General features: G+C 25.5%; 2 protein-coding genes across 8 annotated transcripts; one reads left to right on the plus strand and one right to left on the minus strand.

Annotated features, from left to right (window-relative positions):
• Nucleotides 1–852: 852 nt before the first annotated feature.
• On the plus strand, nucleotides 853–22,591 carry LOC114120580 (putative uncharacterized protein DDB_G0271606). 6 transcript variants are annotated; one of them, XM_027982908.2, is made up of 21 exons: nucleotides 853–885; nucleotides 8,791–9,037; nucleotides 12,463–12,658; nucleotides 12,795–12,906; nucleotides 13,850–14,016; nucleotides 14,070–14,225; nucleotides 14,287–14,429; nucleotides 17,305–17,394; nucleotides 17,462–17,607; nucleotides 17,669–17,939; nucleotides 18,026–18,244; nucleotides 18,322–18,464; nucleotides 18,533–18,610; nucleotides 18,714–18,777; nucleotides 18,966–19,060; nucleotides 20,020–20,227; nucleotides 20,290–20,412; nucleotides 20,491–20,609; nucleotides 20,668–20,830; nucleotides 21,251–21,469; nucleotides 21,650–22,591. In XM_027982908.2, exons 1-21 carry the CDS (start codon nucleotides 868–870, stop codon nucleotides 21,850–21,852), a joined length of 3,180 nt encoding a protein of 1,059 aa, XP_027838709.2. In that variant the 5' UTR covers nucleotides 853–867; the 3' UTR covers nucleotides 21,853–22,591. The 6 variants fall into 6 exon arrangements, with proteins under 6 accessions (XP_027838709.2, XP_050060842.1, XP_050060849.1 ...); XM_050204885.1 differs by having other exon boundaries at nucleotides 18,969–19,060; XM_050204892.1 differs by lacking the exon at nucleotides 853–885 and adding an exon at nucleotides 8,337–8,491.
• Nucleotides 5,924–8,131, minus strand: LOC114122486 (ZZ-type zinc finger-containing protein 3). Of its 2 annotated transcripts, XM_050205004.1 has the most exons (3): nucleotides 8,016–8,131; nucleotides 7,881–7,945; nucleotides 5,924–7,508 (listed from the first exon to the last, which is right to left on the minus strand). In XM_050205004.1, the coding sequence occupies exon 3, from the start codon at nucleotides 7,491–7,493 to the stop codon at nucleotides 6,324–6,326; it is 1,170 nt and encodes a 389-aa protein (XP_050060961.1). In that variant the 5' UTR covers nucleotides 7,494–7,508; nucleotides 7,881–7,945; nucleotides 8,016–8,131; the 3' UTR covers nucleotides 5,924–6,323. The 2 variants fall into 2 exon arrangements, with proteins under 2 accessions (XP_050060961.1, XP_050060963.1); XM_050205006.1 differs by lacking the exons at nucleotides 7,881–7,945; nucleotides 8,016–8,131 and adding an exon at nucleotides 7,602–7,854.
• Nucleotides 22,592–22,771: the final 180 nt, after the last annotated feature.

Consider the following 22,771-nt stretch of genomic DNA (forward strand, 5'->3'; position numbering starts at 1 on the left):
AATGTATAATTCGATATTTATTTGTTTATATTACCTCATATATTATTAATTATTAATATTGCCGTATGGAACGCATTTTATACGCGAAAAAGTGTATAAAATACATGCGTTTTCGCTTACGATGTGGATTAGGCCTAACGGGGACACCATAAAAAAAAACTCACCTCGTGTATACCTCATAAATTACATGAACGATGACGTAATTATATGTCGTTTAACTATTAAAGGTGGTGAGGAAAATTACACAATACTATAATATTAGAATTTTACTTTAAAGTACCTTTTTATTAAATAAAATATAACGTATATAATTATAATATAAGTACGCAAAAATATTATCCCGATTTATAGTCCTGAAAAATATTTTCCTTATTTATATGATTCCTGAAAAATACGGTTCCGCATTAATATTTTCCTGAGTACAGTTTTGAAAAATATTATTCTAAGAATATATTCATCCTTGAAAATACTATTTCTATATTATAACATTATTTTTAAATACCATTTCATGAAGATAACAATTCGATTTGGTTTTTAATTTGGTTTAAAACTGTGTGCTTGAAAAATAAATATATATATACATATATATAATTATGGTAATACAAAATTGTTATAAAACATTATATTATTATATAATATGTATACATTATACATATATATATTATATAATAATTATATTTATATTTGTGTCGTGTGTATAGATGGTTTTCCCGTAGAATCATTAGATACGGGTCGTACTATCATAGGTATTAAATTGTATTATTATTATTTTTTAATATTATTAATATTATTATATAATCATCATTATTATCGGAGTGATGACTGTGGAGTGCCGTTCAGTTGAACGCGGACCGGTGAACCAGTCATATGTTGTCGTCCGTACAGGTATAGCGTAAATAATAAGTATACGGTTATTTTGTTTTATTATTATTACGTGATGCGTTTTTTCATATACCTATCGGTTACCACTCACATTTTCCCGTACTATTCCCCGTTCAAACTTAACCATTATATTTACAATATATACCTATATTATATTTTGTAAACATAAAGTGTACTTGTCTACTATAGTCACTACACTGCACCTACTACCTACTTCATGTCTTCATATATCGTAAAACGGGGTGATTAGGGTCAATTTTAAAGGTTTTTTGGTTATATTATCTCTGTACATTTTTGAAAAAAGTTCAATTTTTTTTCCATATGAAAGACAACATATCTTATGATGGTATTCAATGTCAAAAAACACATTTACTAAGGTAGATTTTTTTTAAATTTTTTTATAAAAGCTGACCCTATTCAAATTGTTTTGGGGGTGAATAGGGTCACTTGTTCATTTTACCTAATAAATCTATTCATACCACAGCTGAGTTGAATAGGGTCATCATAAATGTTATAAAAAAAGGTTTACTTCAACAGAATATATAAAAAAAATTAAATAATATTATTTTAGCACGAATAGAGAGTAACCCAATAAATAAATACATCATTAATATTATGAATAAAGATAACTTTATTAGTGGTTCTAATAAAAAAGTAAACTAATTAAAAAAAACTTTTTGCATCATATATATTTTATAACTTTAAAAATGTATAGATAGGTAGGTTAGTTAGGTAACAATAAAACAAAATTAACATTATCTGTGTAAGAACTAGGTAGGGTAACCTTTAATACAAATGATTTTTTTTTTTTGCAAGCATAAAAAAAATATTGCAAATATGATTTCAAAATTCATTCAATTACACTGTTGATACCTCATCATTTCATATAATAATTGTAAAATGTATTTCATGTTCATACTTAGGGTTTGAGTGTAGAACCACGATGAATTTTAGATTCTGAACGGAGTGAAGAATGTATTGATTTTACAATGATGTGTTTTTTTTTTTTTTTTTGTGTCTGTCACCACGTTTTGGAGCAGTAAAAGTGCTCCGATTTTAAAAAGTGGACCCTGTTTCGGTGTTTCGGATAGGAAAGTGAATGTAGTTTGTACTTTGGGGGGTCAAAAGTAAAAAATTTCCAATAGTTTTCAAAAGCGCCGGGAAAAACAAAAAAAAAATAACGGAAAAACGGCAATTTTTACGCAAAACCAGTTTTCGACCAAATCGATTTTTTTTTATGGTTGTAATTCAAAAACTAATCACTGAAAATACTTGAAATTTTCACCAAATTTTAATGTCAGTGGTATCCGTATATAGTTAAATTTTCAAAAAATTTTGACTTTTTTTGAGTTATACCACTGAAATTTTCGATTTTTTTGAGAAATTTTTTTTAAAGTGTCGATAAAAAATTTTTGGATGACCAAAAAGTTTTGAAAATTTAATACAAGGTTCCTTATGAGTTGTTTTTAATGTAGCTAAAAAAAATTAAAAATCGTTAGTCACAATTTTTTTTTATAAGCGTTTATAGTTCAAATTTTTACGAAATCTGTCGAAAACGCGAAAATTTGCAAGTAATTTTGAAGTTGAAAAATCATAAAATTTTTTTCTTTTATAACTAAGTTTTGAAAATTTGGTACAAGGTTCTCCATAAATTTTTCTTCAAATATCTGTAAAAAAAACTCTACCGGATTCAGACAAAAAATTTTTATGAGTGTTTGAATTTTAAATTTTTATGAAATTGAGTAACGATAACGATTTATCCTCAAACGATTTTAAACATTTGTTATTATTCAAAAAGTATAAGTCGTAGATACTTGAAAATTTTACCAGTTATTAAGATTCGCGTTTTCTTTACGTGATTTAAATTTCAAAATATTTTGACTTTTTTTGAGCTATTTATAGACAACTGAAATTTTCAATTTTTCTAAAATATTTTTTTTAAAGTGTCGATAAAATTTTTTTGGCCCTATCAAAATACTTGAAAATTTAATACAAAGTTCTTCATAAGTTATTCTTATAGTGATTAAAAAATTATAAGAATACATAGGCACAATTTTTTTTTATTAGCACTTGAAGTTCAAATTTTGACGAAAATTCGTTAAAATTATGAATATTTGCAAATTATTTTGTAGATATAATTTATAAAAATGTTTGTATAGGTAGCTAAGAGTTGAATTTAATACAAGATTTTTCATAAGTTTAGCTTACAATAATTATAAAAGAACTTAAATTTTGGAGTATTCAGGCCATTTAAACATATATCACCTTTTTCACCAGCCACTGGAAATTATATCCTAGGCTGACAAATCATCTTCGTTCAGAATCATTTTTCGTATACAATGATACCTATCATTGCATTCAAATTTAACCTACCCTAGTCCAAGGTCAACCCTACCCCCTAATGTACAGCAGAACGGTACCCACTTGACCGCTTTTTTTGAATTTGGCTTATAGTGAAAAAGTTTATAACAGTTTTGGTACTATTAACTAATGATAAAACTAGTTTTTCAAAATCTCGTGTAATATAAATTGTACAGAAAATGTTCCGGTTAACAATAAATATATAATTTTGTATAATCAATAATACTTTAAAAAAAAGTTTTTGACCCGATTCCCCTCAAAGACCATAATCACCCTATTTAACGGTACTACTGTTACGATGTGTGTGATAATGACTTCTTAAAATTCTTCAGTGCGTGGTATAAATGTCGTAAGTAAAAAACAACAAGTTTTCAAGAAAATAACATAAAACATTGAAAAATCATTTAATAAAAAAATATTTAATATTTTTTCGACTTTTGAGTTATCTTGATGTTATTACACTGCCGTGCGACTGTGTAAGAGCATCATTAATGACTAATGTATGATCTTTTGAGGCTTTATTACATTTTGAGGGGGCTTAAACCCTCCCAAGCCCCCCTCGATATCCGCCTATGACACAGTTTTATCTGAAATGATTATTATTATGATTATTAATCACTTCTTTCTGAGTCAATAAATGGTTTGTAACAAACAGAATTCTTAGGTGATGGGTAGCATTTTTTAAAAATATTTCATTATAAAATTAATTATTTAGAATTGAATTTTATAATTAGAATAATTTATAAATATTGAATTCTTAATTAAAACCTAAATACTGTGGTTTATGAACCATAATAAATTTGACTGTGGAATTATTTTATCATAATCCGGTTTTAAAAATGTCTAGTAAAAACTAAAAGGTACGATTTTTAGAAACGGAGTTAACATTTTTATTCTAGACTTCTAGATTTTTATAGTTCTTCTGGATTTAACAGTATAAATATTGACTCTTGATAACAGAAAACAACTAATTTATAACAAAATTATTATTTTATTACAAACAAAAATATAATAATTTAAATATAATCAATGACATTATGTAAATTTATCATCTACCTATAATCTAGATTCTAAACTTTACTTATCGTGTGTGTTGTTCGGCGTATTGTATAGGCAAAATATATACGAAGTGTTTAATATTATGTTATTGTCTATGACAGCGTTTCTTAAACTTTTTTATTCATGGAACCCTTTTTTATATTCACTTTAATCGTGGAACCCGTACGTTTGTTTAGATTTTTAGCTACTTATATTAAACTTTCAACAATAAGTTATTACCGCTCGATAGTTAGACTCTGTACTTTGTTTCAATAGTTGTAACGCGTAAAACATTTTTTCCTGCTAGTCGTTAATCTTTAGTAAGATTTTTGAACATTTTGAAAAAAAGCACTTTAGTTTGGCGGAACACAGTTTAAGAAACGCTGGTCTATGATGATATATATTAGCCCATTGTAAATTTTGTTTGTCGAAAAAATGTCGCGAATGACAACGAACCTAACCCTGCTGCAACCACCCAAATCTATATTCTATACTCTTCGGCTTCAGTATTATGCATGAAATAAACATATTAATCCAATAAATCAACTAATCAAAAATGAGCTAATAAACCTTTTAAAATTGATTAACAATTTACATATTGATAAATCACCATTGACTACAGAATTACAAAATGTTCACATACACAGCATTCTACGCTCTATGTATATTAAGTAATAGTCTGTGTAAGTGCAAACATTTTTAAACTCGACTAGTTAGTTATTGTTATTTACTAATTTCAAAACTTGTATTAATATTTATGTGAATAGCTCTTGTACTTTTTCTCTTATGTATGTGCCCCATAGAGTAATATTACTCTATGATGTGCCCATATAAGTTTAAACTAAACACTAGATTGAGGTAATTGCACGAGTTGACACTGTTGTCTACTCCAACAATAGTATGATATTAATATCTAAGCTTAATTTATTAATTTATACTGAAATCTAATAATAAAATAAATAATAACAACTAGAACATAACTTTTAAGTTTTTGAACAAATATAATAATACATTTTAAATAGAATATAAATAATTTAAGCTTATGGAATATTATATGTATATATATATGTTTATGCTTATGTTATATTGGTACAGTTTACAAGGAAGTTAATAGAATGTTACATAGGTTCAAATGAATTGTGATAAAAACTGATGCAATATCTGTGTAATTATTTAATTATAAATAATAATGCACATCCAGAAAAGAATATTTTTTTAGAATTATAATTTTTATTTATATATAATTATTATAATTATAATTTTTAGAATAATTTCTAAAAATATATTTTTAGAATCAGAATTTTTGTTTTTGAGATTTTAGTTTTTTTGGATCTAATAGTGAGTATTGATAACAACCAATTTTTAATAAAGTTTATTATAATCAAAAATCAAACAAAATATAAAACACCTATCAACTAGTGATTCTAAATTTTTTTTGAATGATAGAACATTTTACATTTTATAATTTTTAACAGTTTTTACATACATTTTTTAATATATATTAAAACATTATAGAACAAAACAGTTTATATACATATTAGTCATTAAAAAATAATAAATACAATTTTAAACAATAATAGATATTTTAAAAAAAATAATTGAAACATTTTAAATTTTGATGGAACAGTTCACGGAACACCTGTGTTCCACAGAATATTTATAACCATTAATCTAGGCCCATAATTTAGGGACTAGAATATAAAAAACACACAAATTTTAAATATTTATTTTTGGATAAAATTGTATAATAATAAGTTACTATTAATTCTTACATACTAAAATAAAAATTATTCTAGTGTTGATCATAATAACACTTAGGGCCGTTCTTACAATGTTCGGTTAAGGCTTGATAATGCTAACCGGAAGAATTTATCATGAGTTAACTGATAGAATTCAACCGGTTAGTATTAACTGACACTTAAACGAACATTGTAAGAACAGCCCTTAACACTATTTAATTTCTATAGACTAAATTACAATTACTGATTATGAAACTATTGGATATATTAAAAGCTTATTAGAAAAATAAATATTAAGTTATTCTATACCATAAAATTTGGATCCAAGTAGTTTTGAGTTTTAAATACTAATGGAACGTAATTTTGATCAATAATATTATCAACATTGTCATCATTTTCCTGAACAGTTCTAATAGGAGTTACTATGTGATCCATAGGATGTGGAGGGGTTTCAAGAATGTTTCGAACTGTGTCAACTATACAATCACTGCAAAAGTTAGAGCTTTTACCAATGGCTGGACAGTCATTACAATTCCATCTTGTTCCAACAATAGGAGATGACTGACATACGCAACACGTAAAATCAACATGAACAATAGGATTATTTTTTTCGGTTAGTTTGTCTTTTAATACTTCACTTAAGATTTCTAATTTTGTCTTATTAGGCATTTCAATATTTTTGTGACTTACATTGAAGTTATTTCGATTGGCATTATAAACATCAACATCATCTATTAATGTTGTAGATGGTATAAATGTGGTTGGTTTTAATAATGCACCAATATTTTTATGACTTAATGATACAGTTTTTTTATTTAAATTTTTTGAATTTGCATTAATGGTTTTAATCGAACCAACTTTTTTCATTTTCATATTATACTTTTGAACTCTACTACAAACTTGTCTTAAGTTTCTTGTACCCAAAGCATCAGCTATTTTTCTATACCTGTTACTTTCATTTCTTTCAGGTGGAAATTCAATTAAAAGTTCTTCAAGACGCAATTGTTCTTCAACTGTCCAAGGTTTTTTAAATGTTTCTGGTTTTTCCATCTCTGAACTTGTATTGTTTGTCGGTGGTTCTTGTTTATCAGAGACATTTTTATGTCGTAAATTAATATCACATACTTGTTTAATTCGTTCATTTTCCGTTTCATCATTAGTTATATACACTGACCAGTCAATATTTGGCAACGTTTGAATATTAACTGATTTTAATGTAGTTATTTCATCACGTTTGAGAATTTTTTTCAATGCCAAAGAAGGATTTTTAGATAAATTATCTTTTAATACAGCTAGTTTTTCAATATTTTGAATTGTTGTACATCTTTGTACTTCCAGTATAGCCAAAGATTTCAGTAAATTTTTATAATCTTGATTATTTTTTAATAAATAAAAGTCTGTTTCAAAATAAAATTCTGTTGCTTCCAAAGATTTTGAATCGGATATAGCGGTATTATTGAATTGTTCATCCATTATAATGTAAACTATCTGAAAAAAAAATTTATATAAAATATATAATATTCAATCTTACAATTACATGAAAAAAATACTACCTAGCAGTATATTATATAGTTAAATTACCTGACAGGTAAAATAATATTAATGGTCATAAATTATTTATTTTAGTTAACAGCAATTGATCATCAGTTATTAGCAATAGGTAATGATTGACTATGCAAGTAGCACTTAAATAATTTAAAAAATAACCATTGATTGTCTGAACTCAAAATTTTTATTTTATTAACAAAATAAATAATAATAATTAGGTATTAGTGATCAGTAATTACGATTTAGGATATAGTATTAATAATTATAATATAGTAAATACTAAATGACAAGAGCAAGGGTTAAAATACTTACAGCCTTGTAAGTAATTTGAATCCTTCGGAGTTCGTAATCACGACTTGTCTGTCAGCTGGTGGTAACTGGTGTTTATTATAATCAAATACATATATCTATAGTACATTTATTATTTTTTGTTATAATACTGCTTACTGTTTAGGTATATAGGATTACTGAGAAGTCCATGCTGTGAACATGTTATCATTTTATCAGTAGTTTAATTGCAGGCTCGACAATAATTGATATCAATCACCGTAAAACACTGAAACAATCGTTTGATAACGACATTACACAGTATATTTGTATATTTTATTCCATGACAGAAATACCCACCTGCCACCACCGCAACTATCACCATTAGTCCATTACCAGGCAATAGGCATTCTGTATGTCTGTGATCTAAAAGAAGAAAAAAAATTCCATACTTTGATACTTTCATTTCCCCGTCCGTTTTCTTTACTCGTACTCTTTTATGTCGCGCTGCGGAACGCGATAGCAGTCGTCCCTTGAAATCTATATTTTTTTTCAAATTTTTTTTTTTGTTATTTATTTGTCGTTTAAGTAAACATTTTTTTTTGTTTGTTTGTTCAACTATTTGATTTTGTCGCAGCCGAACGAACACTAACGGTGTATGTATATTATTTTCGTACTTTAGTTTAACGTTCATATAGTTCGGTCATTAACGTCCGCGCTAAAAAGTAAAAATCTTTGCTTGTTACGGAGCAGCAACTACGGTCTATACAGCAGCAGTAGAGTACTCGCATTCGGTGTCGGTTATCACCGTTCAATAATAACAATAATAATAATAATAATAAATAAATAATAATAGTAATTAGTGTAATATTAACAAATTTACAAATAATAATAGTCGTCCGTCCGTTAGCCGCGCACAGGAAACAAATAACAATATCGTCTTGTATACCAACAGGAGACAACTGTTTTGTTCCTGTTTATCTGCATTCTGCACGGGCTTATTGTCAGCTATTATAGTTCGTCTCGTCGTATTCGTTGTTGTCAGTGTGTTCTTATATGCCCGATATCGCAACTTGAAGAAAAACGACGTCTGGATATTTCGTCGTTTTCTCGTTACGAAGACTTGGTCGTCGTTAACATGTCCGAAATGGTCAACGACAATGACGAGTCATCGAATTCGCTAGTGGATTCCAATACTGAAGGTAAGCATTTAAAACATTCATTACATTTTCACTTATTTAAATAAGTATACAAAGTAAATATACTGTTCAGAACAATCATTATCACTATAGGTAAATCTGACCTAGAACTAGGAATCATTTAGTTAGTTTATTGTTTATCAATTTTAACACTTCATTTATTTAACGTTTTGTTTATTTGTCACCTACCTACTAGTAATTAAACTTCTGAAATATTCAATATTATAATTGTTTATAGAAAATCAAAAATAACTAATTCAAATATTGTAGGTACCCAATACCTATTTAATATATCATTTAACATTGTCTTATAAATTATCTCAGTTATATAAGTTGGTTCAAGTTATAAATAATTTAAGTACCTAATCTATTTTTCTAAACATTCAATGTAAATTGTGTTGTATAGTTAGTATCAAATTTCAGTAGCTATACCAGAAATATTAATAATTTAAATAAGTGGATCTTATGTAATCAAATTTATATTTAAATTTTATAATTGTATACATAGTTTGTTATTTTGTAAAATTAAAAATATTTAATGAATGTTACATATAAGTAGGTACATCTATTTATTATATTTATGATCACTAAACAAATATTAATTGTAAATGAGATTATAAACTTGATTGAATACAAAAATCTAAGGAATTTAGATAAAAAAGAAAAGAAACATGTTTTATGAATTAAAAAATTATACCTACTGTTCATGAATAGGTTAATTTAGTTAAAAAGTGAAACAGTAAAAAAATTAAGACACCTACCTAGTAAAATGTATTATCTATGTTATACATTTTGATCTATGGATATTATATCCATCTACTATACCATGGTTTAAGATGTACTGTATTGATTAAAACATTAGGTAATCTAGGTAACTACATGACTCCTTTTTGGAATAATTCTTCTTTATTTTTTAATTTTTTTTTAATGCAGTTATTATCACCTATATGTAGTAGGTATAATTTATTTATGCTAATGTTTTAACTGTAAGATAGACATATTATAACAATTTATTTTTTTGTTAATGTACATGTTGATATTCTGGTATATGCCGTTTTATATAAATTATACTGTAAGCATTTAAAAAATGTGCTTATTACTACCCTAATAATTGTAAGAAATTATAAACACTGTTGTGTACATAAATCTAATCTTCTGCCCAGATCATAATATTAATCTAGTAAGTTGGTACATTAAATAAGAATTATTCAAATATTTAAAATTAAGAATTAGAATATCAAATATAGTGATTGTTAATAATTTTATTTATTATTAATACCTATATTTGTATTATTATACTTACATACAAGGTACAATGTATTGGCTTTCTATGCTGATATTTATTTAGTATAATTGATACTAATTTGCTGAATGATCATTTTGGTATTTAAATCAGAGTATTTATTAGGTAAAAATTATAAATCAAACAATTCTAATTTCTAATCATATAACTTTAAGTAAAATTGTATGTCAAATGTTAAATGTTAAACAATGTAGGTAGGTACTCTTAATTTGTTATTATTATTGATAATATTAGAGCTGCCAATAATAGATATTTGTTGTATGTTTTATTAATATATAATATTATTTTATAAGTTAATTTTTGAATATATCCCTTAATTTTAGTGATATCTTTACTATTATTTATTGAGTATTATTGATAATAACTTAAAACTTATAATATTATATATATTACTTTGCCACAAGTTTAAAAAAATATTTTGTCTTTGAATAATTCATTAATTCAATAATAGTAGTTCAGCCACTTAGTGTTATTTATAAGAATAATTAATAAGCCTGTTTTTATCTATTTGATTAGGAATTATTTTGTCTCATATTTTGTAATGACCTATCAATGTGAATTTATGAGATTATATTAAAATTAATTGAATGTTTAAATTACAAGCAATATTCAAATAACTAGAATAAACGAAATATTCATTTTAACTGTTTTGTTTGTGGGACACAATACTGTGTTATTTTTATATTTCATTACATAGTAATATTATGTAAATGTATCATTAAGTACACTATTTTTCATTTTGTTACTCGTTTAGCTTTTTTGTGGATAATTTATTTTATAGGCAGGTATTTATTTTAATTTTCATGTCCTTTTTAATTTTAGAAAACATTTATTGAGAAATTAAATGTAACTTATTATATTAAATTTACTTACCTATCACATTACAGGTTCTTTTCGAGTAATTTTACTTTTTCTGAACTATTTTTAATACAAATTGTAATTGATTGATCAATATACAATTATATTAAGTTATAATGCTTCAATATATTTTTTTAGAAAACTCAAGAGCTTATGTTTATAATTTAATTTTAATTACAGTTGTTAGATAAATCATTGTTAAAGTGCCTACCTAGTTAGATGCATTATTTAATGGTAGATAGATATATAGGTATTATATGTTTTTTTTTTCAATAATATTGTGTAGGTATTACAATTTAATTGTATTATTATTATATACAGATATATATAATAGGTATATAATATGTGGTTTGAAAAACAATTAAAGGTTTAAAATAGTTAATTTATCAATAGTTTTTATTCCAATGCAAAAATGAATAATTATATATTATTAATAATAATGTTTAATGTCTATTATATTTGTAAATAATTATCAAAGCTTTAAATTGGATAATTTTTGGTTGGGTAATTTGTATGAATTTTGTATTACCTAATATTTTTTTCTATTTCATACAAGTTCATTGATAAAATAATTATTTTCCAAAATAATCATACTTCATATTTGACAAATATAGGTAGTTGTTAGGTTTTTATCAATCAAAAACTAAATGCAACATAAAATGTTCTTTTGTATTCATTTATTTATGTTACACATAACTGGCTATTTATTAGAGTTCAACCAATATTAAGATAATATTATCATATTACCTTTATAGATTGGGGGAAATAATTCACTGATTGTTTATTATTAGAAAATCATTTTAAGAAATTCCAATTTGTTTTTATCTAAGATAAAAGTTCAGTTGGATTTTATAATTTTTATTAGTTAGTACCTGCATGAACTTAGTTAATAAAAATGTCTTATTTTACTAAAATAATATGTAAGAATGTTAGGTTTTAATTTGTGATTGTTTAGTATTTAATCGTTATAAAAATAATTGACACCATGGATAGTAGAGTTAGTAAAAGTCGTAAACGACATTCTGGTATTCAAGGACATATGTTCAAAAAAGTTCTTAAAACCATGCCTCATTGCAAAGAAAATATTCCAGAATTACCTTTAAATTATAACAATATGTTTACAAAAAACCTTAAAAATTGTTTAGGTTTGTATTACTATATTATTTTATTTTAACTTCTATAATTAGTATATTTACAAAAGTATAATATTTTAAATTTCAAATAATATTTATTTGTATAACTAAATAATTAACTAAAACATGTATAGGTATAACAACAAATGAAATGGAAAATGAAACAGCCGTTGAAGATAAGGTTAAAGTAGTGAGATTTAAACAGCCAACACAAAAGTATACCAAAGAAGCTTTGTTGGAATTACAAAACTTGAGCAGTTCCAAAGTGCGCCCAAAATTTTTAGACAACTTTCCTGACTTGGATGTAGAACTTGCAGGAAAAACTCGAAAGTAAGTTTCAATTTTTATATTCTACAAGTAAACAATAGATAATTTTTATTGCTTATTATACAAAACCACTTAGATATTTGATTATTTGTGTGACATAATTTGAATGATTATTGATAAGTTTTTTTTTTTTTTACAGAGGAAGTAGACCTGTTGCCAGTGGAAAATCAGCTACTAATACTAAGACAGTAGCATTTGATTTACCGCCTTGGCAAAACCAACCAACAGAAAATGGTGAACCTAAAACTGAGGTTAGTTTTATATTGTTATTTTATTAACATTTATTAAAAATATATATATTCAAATAATAATGAAAACAAATATTCACCAGTGCTTGTTAAAAAAAATCAAAGCAGTGTTTAATCCCTTAAACATCTACTTGGTTGTTTCTATATATGTATTAATATGATTAATATACAAATTAATAGTATATTTACATCTTTGTCACTTTTCTCATAATCTAAATATTCTTTTAATTATAATATATACAAAGTGATTTTTTATCAATGTATTTCTCTAACTTTTAGTTAGTTTAGGTTAAAGCATATTGAGTGTTTTATGCTATAAATGATTATTGTAGAATTTTGTAGGACATTAATTCTATAATGAAATATATAATTGTTATAATGAACTTATAAACATTCACCAATTTAGTTAATTTAATTATTTATAATAGGTATTAAATCTGCTTATTATTTAAGTACTTATACTTTAAAACTATATTTTTCTTCTTTTAAATATAGATGTTTATTTCTACGGTCTATTCAGAATAAGAAACACAGTCAGTGGCGACTAGTTTTTGTCGATGGTGGTCAGACAACACCCGTTTGTCTATCTCTATCAAAGACAATCATCCTTAAACTGACTGTATATAGTGACCATGCCCATGCGCAGTAGTCGGCCGCCGACTGTGTTTCTTATTCTGAATAGACTATATGTATGACTATAGTAGTTACAATGATTTTCATGGTAGCGTCAAATCAATACAAATATAGTAATGAACATTTATTTTTAAATATAACATGAAAATGTGTTATTTTCATGTACTATTAATTTGTCAAAAATTAAAATTAAAATTATTAACTTATGTTTTATAGCACCTATCTCTTATTTCAAAATATTAAAATGGTAGAATAATAAAAAGGATATTGTTGGAAAATATTGTTTAACAATTCTTAATAATTTTTAATTTAGAAAAAACCACAGGATGCTAAAGATCGTTTGAAAAAGGATCAAGATATAGTTTTGAGTCCTCAAAGACGTAGTTTCAATTCAGGATGTTTTGTTACTATGAATGCTACTAGTGGGCCAAAACGTTCAAATAGTCCTTTGAATACATCTGCTAAACAGTATGTTGAAAGGTAAGGTGCATTTGATTTTGGTTGTATTTTTTTATTATAAAATATATATTTAGGGAGCCCATTCGAGAGCCTCGTCGAGTTGGCAGTGGCCGATTAATGAGTCGAGATTCTTGGGATTCTGGTTTTCGTCAGCCCGAAAATGGAATTGCAAATAATTATAACTTTGGTAAAGGAGGCAGCTTTCGTGAATCTTCATCTCATAATTCTATGTTTGTATTTTTATCTATTTTTTATCTACTATTATTATTTATTTAATAATATTTGTTTTAGTGAACCTCGTAGAAAAGATTTTGAGTTTGACAGAGGAGAAACAGATCGTTATAGAAATTATGATCGCTTCAAAGGCTCTAGTAATTATGATAGACGTCGAAATGATTCTTATCGAACTCAAGAAGAACCGGAATGGATGACAGGTTAGTTAGTTTTTATTAAAATGTTGAGGATATCAATACAATATATATTGTCTTGTCTCCATCTTACAAAATATACAAAAAACATTTATGTTTAGCTAAAGAACTAATTTAGAGTGATTGACTTTAATATTAAAGTGAAATGACATATTAACTAATTTAAAGGTAAAATATTATCTAAGCACTTTAAGATTTTACTGATACTTTTATTTTTAAGTAAGTTATAACTTATAACCATTTAAAATATAAGAATTTAAAAATTATCATTACTCGCTTTTAAAATAAAATATCAATAAAAGCCCATGAGATCCTTAGATAATTATTTGGTCAATTTACTCATAGTAATAAAGCTAATACCCAGAATTTGTTAATTTGTATGTAAAATAAAAAAATGATAAGCTAGGCTTTCTCTTATATAATTATATAAAATAATTTTATCATCAGGGCTCGGATTTTATAGCATTTGCTAATTTTTATAGGATACAGATAAACATGGAGTAAGCTATAAATTTTTGTTTGTGCACCAGAGACTTCAAATATGAAATTTTATTTTGCTATTTTTTGCATATTTAAAGGATTTTTAGGTTTTAGTGCTATTTTTTAAGTTTTAGTATCATTTTCGGCTAATTTTGTATACTAATAATACTTTTTTTTTGTATTTTCATAAAATTAATTAATATTATTTATTTATTTATTTATTTTTATTTATTCTTCAAGAAGATAATAGGCTCCACTGAACATGTTTGTGTGGGGGCCCATGAGTTCACAATATGAAAATATAAATTCATTAAATAGTTAAAATTTGCATATAACTATAAAATTAATATAAGTAAATATATGTTTGTTCCTCATTGCTTATATAATGCAATATTATGTAAAAAATTGTGTAGTTAAATAATACAATATAATATGATAATATAAAACAAAATTTAACAGTAATTACTAAAGTCATACTACTTATATGATAAACTAGCTGAATTACCTGTTGTTGCCGGGTTTAAGTATAAAAATGTATACAGTGGTTTCGGCAAGGTGGTTTTTTCTATTTTTACACTTTTCAACCCTTTTAACCTCCTTAGGATTTTAATTTTCAAAAATCCTTTCTTAACGAATGCCTACGTCATAATAGCTATCTTTTTGCCAAATTTTAGCGCGATCCGTCCAATGGTTTGAGCTGTGCGTTGATAAATCAGTCAATCAGCTTAGTGTTTTATATATACAGATTATGAAATAATTCTATACATTTGTTAAGAGTCTTTCTATATTTTGTTCTTGTAATAGCCAAAGTGTAATTTTTTTTTTAGAATCTAAGTTTTTTTTTTTAAGTTCTAAGATATCTGTTAAAATTTTAAATGCATACATAAGTATTCTTAATTTATTTGTTATATATTTTATGTGATCTTTCCATTTAAGATTATGACACATTTCTATACCTAAGTATTTACAGTTTTTAACTATTATAACAAAGGTTTGGCATGTACAAATATTTTGACTTAAACAGTCATTCTCATGTTTACATAGATTTGTTTTATTTGGTTGGTTTAAATAACTTATATAGTGTGGTAATATGTAGGTTTTTTCTAAGTTTAGGAATAAATTATTTTCACATAGCCAATTTTATATTTTACTCATGTCGAATTGAATACTTAGTAAATACTTCATCCCAGGATTGACCTTCAATAAAGAGTACTGTGTCATCTGCGTAGCAAACTAGTTTTCCACGTGTTTTCAAGTAATTTATTTGGTTAATATGTATATTAAACAGTGTAGGCGATAGGGTTGTCCCTTGTGGTACACCACATATTATTGAAGTTCCTTCACTTAATTCATTGTTTATTCAAACGTGTTGTTTTCTATTTTTTAAATATGAACTTAATAAATTCTGAGCCAGTCCATTGATACTAAGTGTGCTAACATTTTGTAATAATATTTTATGATCTATAGTATCAAATGCTTTTGCTAGATCTAAATAAACAGTTGTACATTTTTTTTTCGAAAGAATTATAAATATAGCTTGATACTGTTGTAATTGCTTGTTCAGTACTTTTACTAGGTCTAAAACCAAATTGAGTGTATGATAGAAAATTATTACTTTCAAGGTAATTTACTAATTTTTTTTTAATAATTTTTTCAAAAGGTTTGACAATATTTGATATTTGTGAGATTGGGCGATAATTTTCAATATTAGATTTGTCACCATGTTTGTGTATTGATGTTATTACTGACATTTTAAAGCCTTTCGGAAAAGTAGATGTTGCTATAGCTAAATTAAAAATGTATGAAAATGGTTTAATCAATGAATATATATTTAATTTGAGAATTTTTACTGAAATTCAATCTAACCCCGGAGAAGAATCATCTTTTAAAGCCTTTATTGCTTTTATAATTTCTTCATCATTAATTATGCTAAATTTATTAAATGATATATCTGTAGTATTTGAGGTTAATTGTTCAGTATATGTGTATTCTATACACATATACTCTACACATATTATATGGTATGAAACATGACAATATGACAATTTTGAATAGTTGCCATACTCAAAAAGCATTTATATTTTATAGTTTAATAAATCAACAAATTCAAGTAGTATTACCTAAAATTTTTTTAAAAAAAAGTTTGTAATATAAATTTGTTATCATTTTTTTTTTAATTTTTATTATTTACAATTTTTTAAAAAAAAACTTAAATGTATTAATTTATAAATTATAAGTTTTTTGATTTGTGAACAAAATAAATTTTCATTTTTGCTATTTATTGTGTTTTTGGGGAATTTAGCACATATTTTAGTAATTTTTAGTGCTATAAAATCGGAGTCCTGATTATCACCCTAGGTATTGTTTATTTTCTTTACTAATAAATTTTTATTATTTAAAGATGGTCCGACTTCTCAACACGATACTATCGAGTTGCGAGGTTTTGAAGATCCACCTGCTGACAAAACAAAAAAGAAAAAAACTAAACCTAGTAAGTAAATATTAATCCACAACTATGACAAAAAAATGTTTTAATGTAATATGTATAAAATATTTAGCTCCCCGCACTAAAAAAAATTCAATTGACTCTACGTCTACAGAATCAGCAGCTGCTATTAAAGGAGCTAATGAAACTAAAATAAAGAAAGCTAAAAAGGAAAAAGATGAAGATAAAAAGAAAAAACCAACAGTTGAAAAATCCAATGTAAAGTTGCTTAAATTCACATTTTTAATTGTGTGGAAATTATAATTATTAATTTGTGTAGAATGAAGACCAAACTAAAAAAGATTCTGAATCAATATCTGGAAATGAGTTCATTCAAGCTTATGATGCTGAACATAAAACTAATGAAAATGTATTCAATGATTTCAATATTGATGATTTTTTAAAGCCAGATTACTTAAGTGATATAATGCATATTGAAGGGGAAACTGATGGGAATGTAGCTGGTTCACGTTTCCGTCAATGGTTTACTACACATGATAGTAGTCGTGCTTCATCTGCTTCTACTGAAATGTTAAATTCTGCAACCAATAGTAAGATATAATAATATTCATAATTTATAATACATTTATTTATTTTATTAAAACAATTAAATAAAAAAATTATATTATGCTTGTAGAAAGTGCAACAGATAATGCTGAAGAAGACCCTAGACAGTTATCATCAATGCTCATGGGAATGGTTAAACATAATAGTCAAAATGAATCAAAAAATTTAACAAATGCATATGACTCTATTACATCAAGTGAAAACAATAAACTTCCTCCAGCTATCATGGATGTTATTAAAGCCAGTGCACCCCAGTTGACTGATCCTAAAGCTGCCATACGTGATTTAGGTAACTTTTTCCTTTCTGTTTTATAGTTATTGTATACATTATATAGTTGTAGTTAATTAACTATTTTTTTTTAATAGAAGTCAATGGCAAAGTTCAAAGTCTTGAAGAAATTGAATCTAGACTACGTATGTCTAGTGGACAACAAAATGGTTATTCACCACCACATAACAATATTCAATTCCACGAAGAATTGAAACTAAAAAAACTTCAAAACATGAAGGTAAGTGAGAATCGTTTGAATAGTTTATAAACCTAAGATTTTTGAACTTTATGTTATGTAATAATTAGATGCCTCAAAATGAGCATGAAAACTCTAACAATGATGGACATGTAACAAATAACTCTCAAAACTATTCCATACTGCAGGTATTGTTTTTTATTTTTGTAAAACAAAGAATAAAAATTTATCAAAATTTGTAATTTTGATAGTTAATAAAGTAAAGGATAAATTTATAAAATTAAATTACAGATGCTGAATAATGCCCAAGGACCACAAAACTATAATATGGCAAACCAAGTACAAAACCCTAACGGTATGTACTTATATAATATATTTGATAAATCGTATTTTTGTAAATTGTTTGGTACCCCTAAAAAACCTAATCAATTCCCACTAAAATGGTTATGTAATAGTATAGTTTATTTATTTATTTTAACATATAATAATTACTTCAAATGAATAATTGAGTTTGTAATTTTGTTTTATTTACTTTATAAACAGTAGGTCCATATGGTCATTCAAATAATTATCGCAATCAACAACCAAATATGCAAGTTCCTAATGATCTTGTTATGAAGCTTATGGAAGCACAACAGGTAAATTAAATATTTTATTTATTAAAAATAATATAATTAAAATAAATATATTTACTATTATTTATTATCTCTTATAATATATATTGATGAATATAAATTTTTATTTAAGCAAAATATTCTAGAACTTTATTTTATGAGTTTTTTTTTTTAAATAATAGTTAGATATAAATAGATATAACCAATGTTACTTTCTGAAATATAATACTAGTGAGCTTTTATTTTTCATTTATAAACCATTATTTTAGATTCACCATTTATGTATGATTGTTTTATTTATGAGTAAAAAAAACCAAAAATTATAGAAAATTTATTATAATTGCTTTCTGCAAATAAAAAATATTAAAATAAATGAATGGTTACATTTTGTAGTTAAAAAATTATAAACTTTGTAATTTTAACACTAAGGATTAAAGTTGTTTTTACAGAGATTTAGAAAAAGTTTAATGTTAGCTATAATATACATTTTCTAGACACGGATTGAAATTGAAATTTTGTTAAAATTGATTGTTCAATAATGTAAGGATTAATCTATTTTTGTTATTTTTAAAAAATATTAACCTTAGAAACTGCATACCTTATTCTAGATTCTAATTCTATTTAATGAAATAATTAATGTTATGTAAAAGCTTTCAAATGTCTGCCAATGGTATCTTTACAAAGCCTTATTTCTAATAATAAAAAAAATAATGAAATACGTTAGTATTGATTTATATGGTACTATATAGTTGTTTATAATACATATATATATTTAATAATAATAATAAAAAATATGTATTTATACATATTTTAATTTATTTATTAATGTGACATTTAACTATTATAATAAAATAATACTTTGAAAATCTTAAAAAAAAGAACAATTATTTTATAGGATATATTTTCTCATTAGTGATTTTCTGTATTGTTATAATAAATATAAATAATTGATATTGATATGTTATTTTTAATTGTTTATTTAGATTCAAAAGCAACATGAAAATATGGTAGCAAAAGCAATGGCTGCTCAACAACAACAACAACAGCAACAGCAGCAGCAGCAGCAGCAGCAACAACAACAGTCTAAGCAACATATGTTCAAACTTCCTGTAGAACTTCAAAATATGGTCAACTTCTATACACCTACTAAAGATATATTGCAAAGCCGCGAAGCACAAGAAATGCTTATGGGTATAATATTTCTAAATATATATTATATTTTAGTATTAAACATTTATCATATTTTTATATAGGAATAAAACGTGGTGAAGTAATGCTACATCATTTAGTAGAGCAATGGAAAAAGACAAGTACTAATCAGTCTCGTTATCGTGAAACTCTTATTTGTCTTATGAAAGTATTTCAACATTCAAGCAGTATGTGTTTTATATAAATAGGATACTATTGAGATAAAATATATTTTATACTAAAAAAATATATATTTATAATTTTAGATGCCCAAAGAATGGCTAACCAACAGGATTTAGTTTATCAACAACAACAAGCTGCATTATACCAAAGTCAAATGCTTAAAAGACAATTGCTTGACCAAAACCATAAAAGGATGGAAAATGTATGCATAAGTTATAAAATATATGATTGTTTAAATTAATTATATTTATTTTAATTAGGTTCATAATCCATCATATGGAGGAGAAGGTGCTATGGAATTAGGCTCATCTCAATCACAATCTCAACCAAGAATTGGCCTTACTCCTACATCCGTGTTACGTAAGATGACTTCGACCTCAGAACCTTTGGTAGACAAACATCATATATCTGACGAAAGATCTGGTTAGATATCATATTACCTTATTGTAAATCATGAACTAAGATGTACATAACTGGACATTGTTTGTGAGCGGGTATGAGGGGTACTATCAGTAAATGTTAAGACTTTCTTTTAAGTGAAGCTAGCGCAATCTATGAGAATAACTTAGCAATCTGATTTACCAATGACTAAAAGTTGAAACATCTTAGTCACGAGATGGAAATGACGTGCTCGTTACTCGTTATTTAGTATTACTACGTAATAAAGCGAGTAAACTAATTCGTCACTAGATAGCGTATGTGACTATTAAAGGAGTAATACGTAAAATTGTCTGACCGGCCGATAAGGCTCATGAGTCTAGTCCTGTATATCTTAGTTCTTTTTTTAGATACTTATTTTTTACTTTAATTTATTAATGATTAAATAATCAATCCGTTGTTTAGTTACCCAACATGCACTTCAGCATCAAATAAACACTCTGCAACAGCAAATGCAGCAACAACAGTTTATGCAGCAGCAGCAGCAACAACAGCAGCAGCAACAACGACCAGTTAATACAACTATTCAGCAAATACTGAGTGGTAATTATCCTAGGTACCATGGAACCCAACAACAACAACAACAGCAACAACAGCAGCAATCCAATAATATGAATGGCCGCAGTAAGTTTTATTTTTAATTTTTTTTTATTTACATTTAAATTGAAACTTGATTTTTACAATAATTATAAATTAAATACTTTATTGTTGGCATAACAGTTTTAAAAAAAATCATTGTCCTTAAATTGTTATCTGTTATGAATAATCAATAGAATAATAATATAATGTTTGTAATTTTTATAGATATAAATTATGGTTCAGGTGATAAATCGCGTATGAACCGGGTGCAGTCTCCTGTTAGCAATCAGCTTGCACGTTGGTTTTCTCCAGAACTGTTGGCACAAGCTCGTGCTGGCCGTTTACCAAACATGCCTGCTATGACACAAAATGTAAACATGCTGAGTGTCGAAGATATCGAAAAGTTCCAAGTTGGTGGTCGTTCTTAAGTAGTTAAAATTGTGGCGACTTCAAATTGGTGTAAAAACTCATAAAAAAAAATTAATTAAACAAGTTGTTATTCCTTTTAAATATTTATAGGGTCTTCTACAAGTCGAAATATTTTCTTTCTTTTCCTTTTGTTTTAATATGAGGTTCTTAATTTAATTTAAGTTCAGTGTTTTTTTTCCACTGACCTATTTTTAAAATATTTCCTCAGAGCAATTCAGAATTGTTTTTCTTTTATTTTTGCATGTTTAAACAAAAAATTAACTATTATTTTTTGAAAAAATTGTAATTTTATTCTCATGAACTTGAATCGCATACTTATTTTATATAATACATTATAATTTCTTTAAGATTATGAACCTCTTGTGTACAAAAATTCATTATTATATCTATAGAAAACAACGTGTATATAAGTGCAAAGAATTATTTTCTTATGTACCATTTGTCTGTGATGTTAGAAGTTGTATATGAAATGTAAGTTTGATAAGTCTTTGTATTACTAGAGTTAAAAATAATAATAATAAACAATTGAACCGCTACAGCGGAGATATTATGTATGAAGAAATAAACTATTGTAATTATAATATACTTATAGTTTTTGACAAACTCATTTCCATTGTTTTCTTAGTGCTCAGTGAGTAAATGTTTTCTTTACGTTACACATACATGTAAACATATATATTATATATATATGAATATTATATTAAACAAATGTTATTATTATATATATTTTTTTTTTCATTTTGTGTTTATTATTTTATTCAATTAAATAACTTATATACAAATTACATAAATTACATATTATTATTATAATATGTAGAGTACAACAACAACAACGACAACAAAACAAATACCAACAGTTTAATTTACATAAAAAGAAGTTAAATCTGCAAGGGATATGTAATGGTTATGTCTAATACT

Source organism: Aphis gossypii, chromosome 1 (genome assembly GCF_020184175.1).
Source record: "Aphis gossypii isolate Hap1 chromosome 1, ASM2018417v2, whole genome shotgun sequence".
In the NCBI taxonomy this organism is placed as follows: domain Eukaryota; kingdom Metazoa; phylum Arthropoda; class Insecta; order Hemiptera; family Aphididae; genus Aphis; species Aphis gossypii.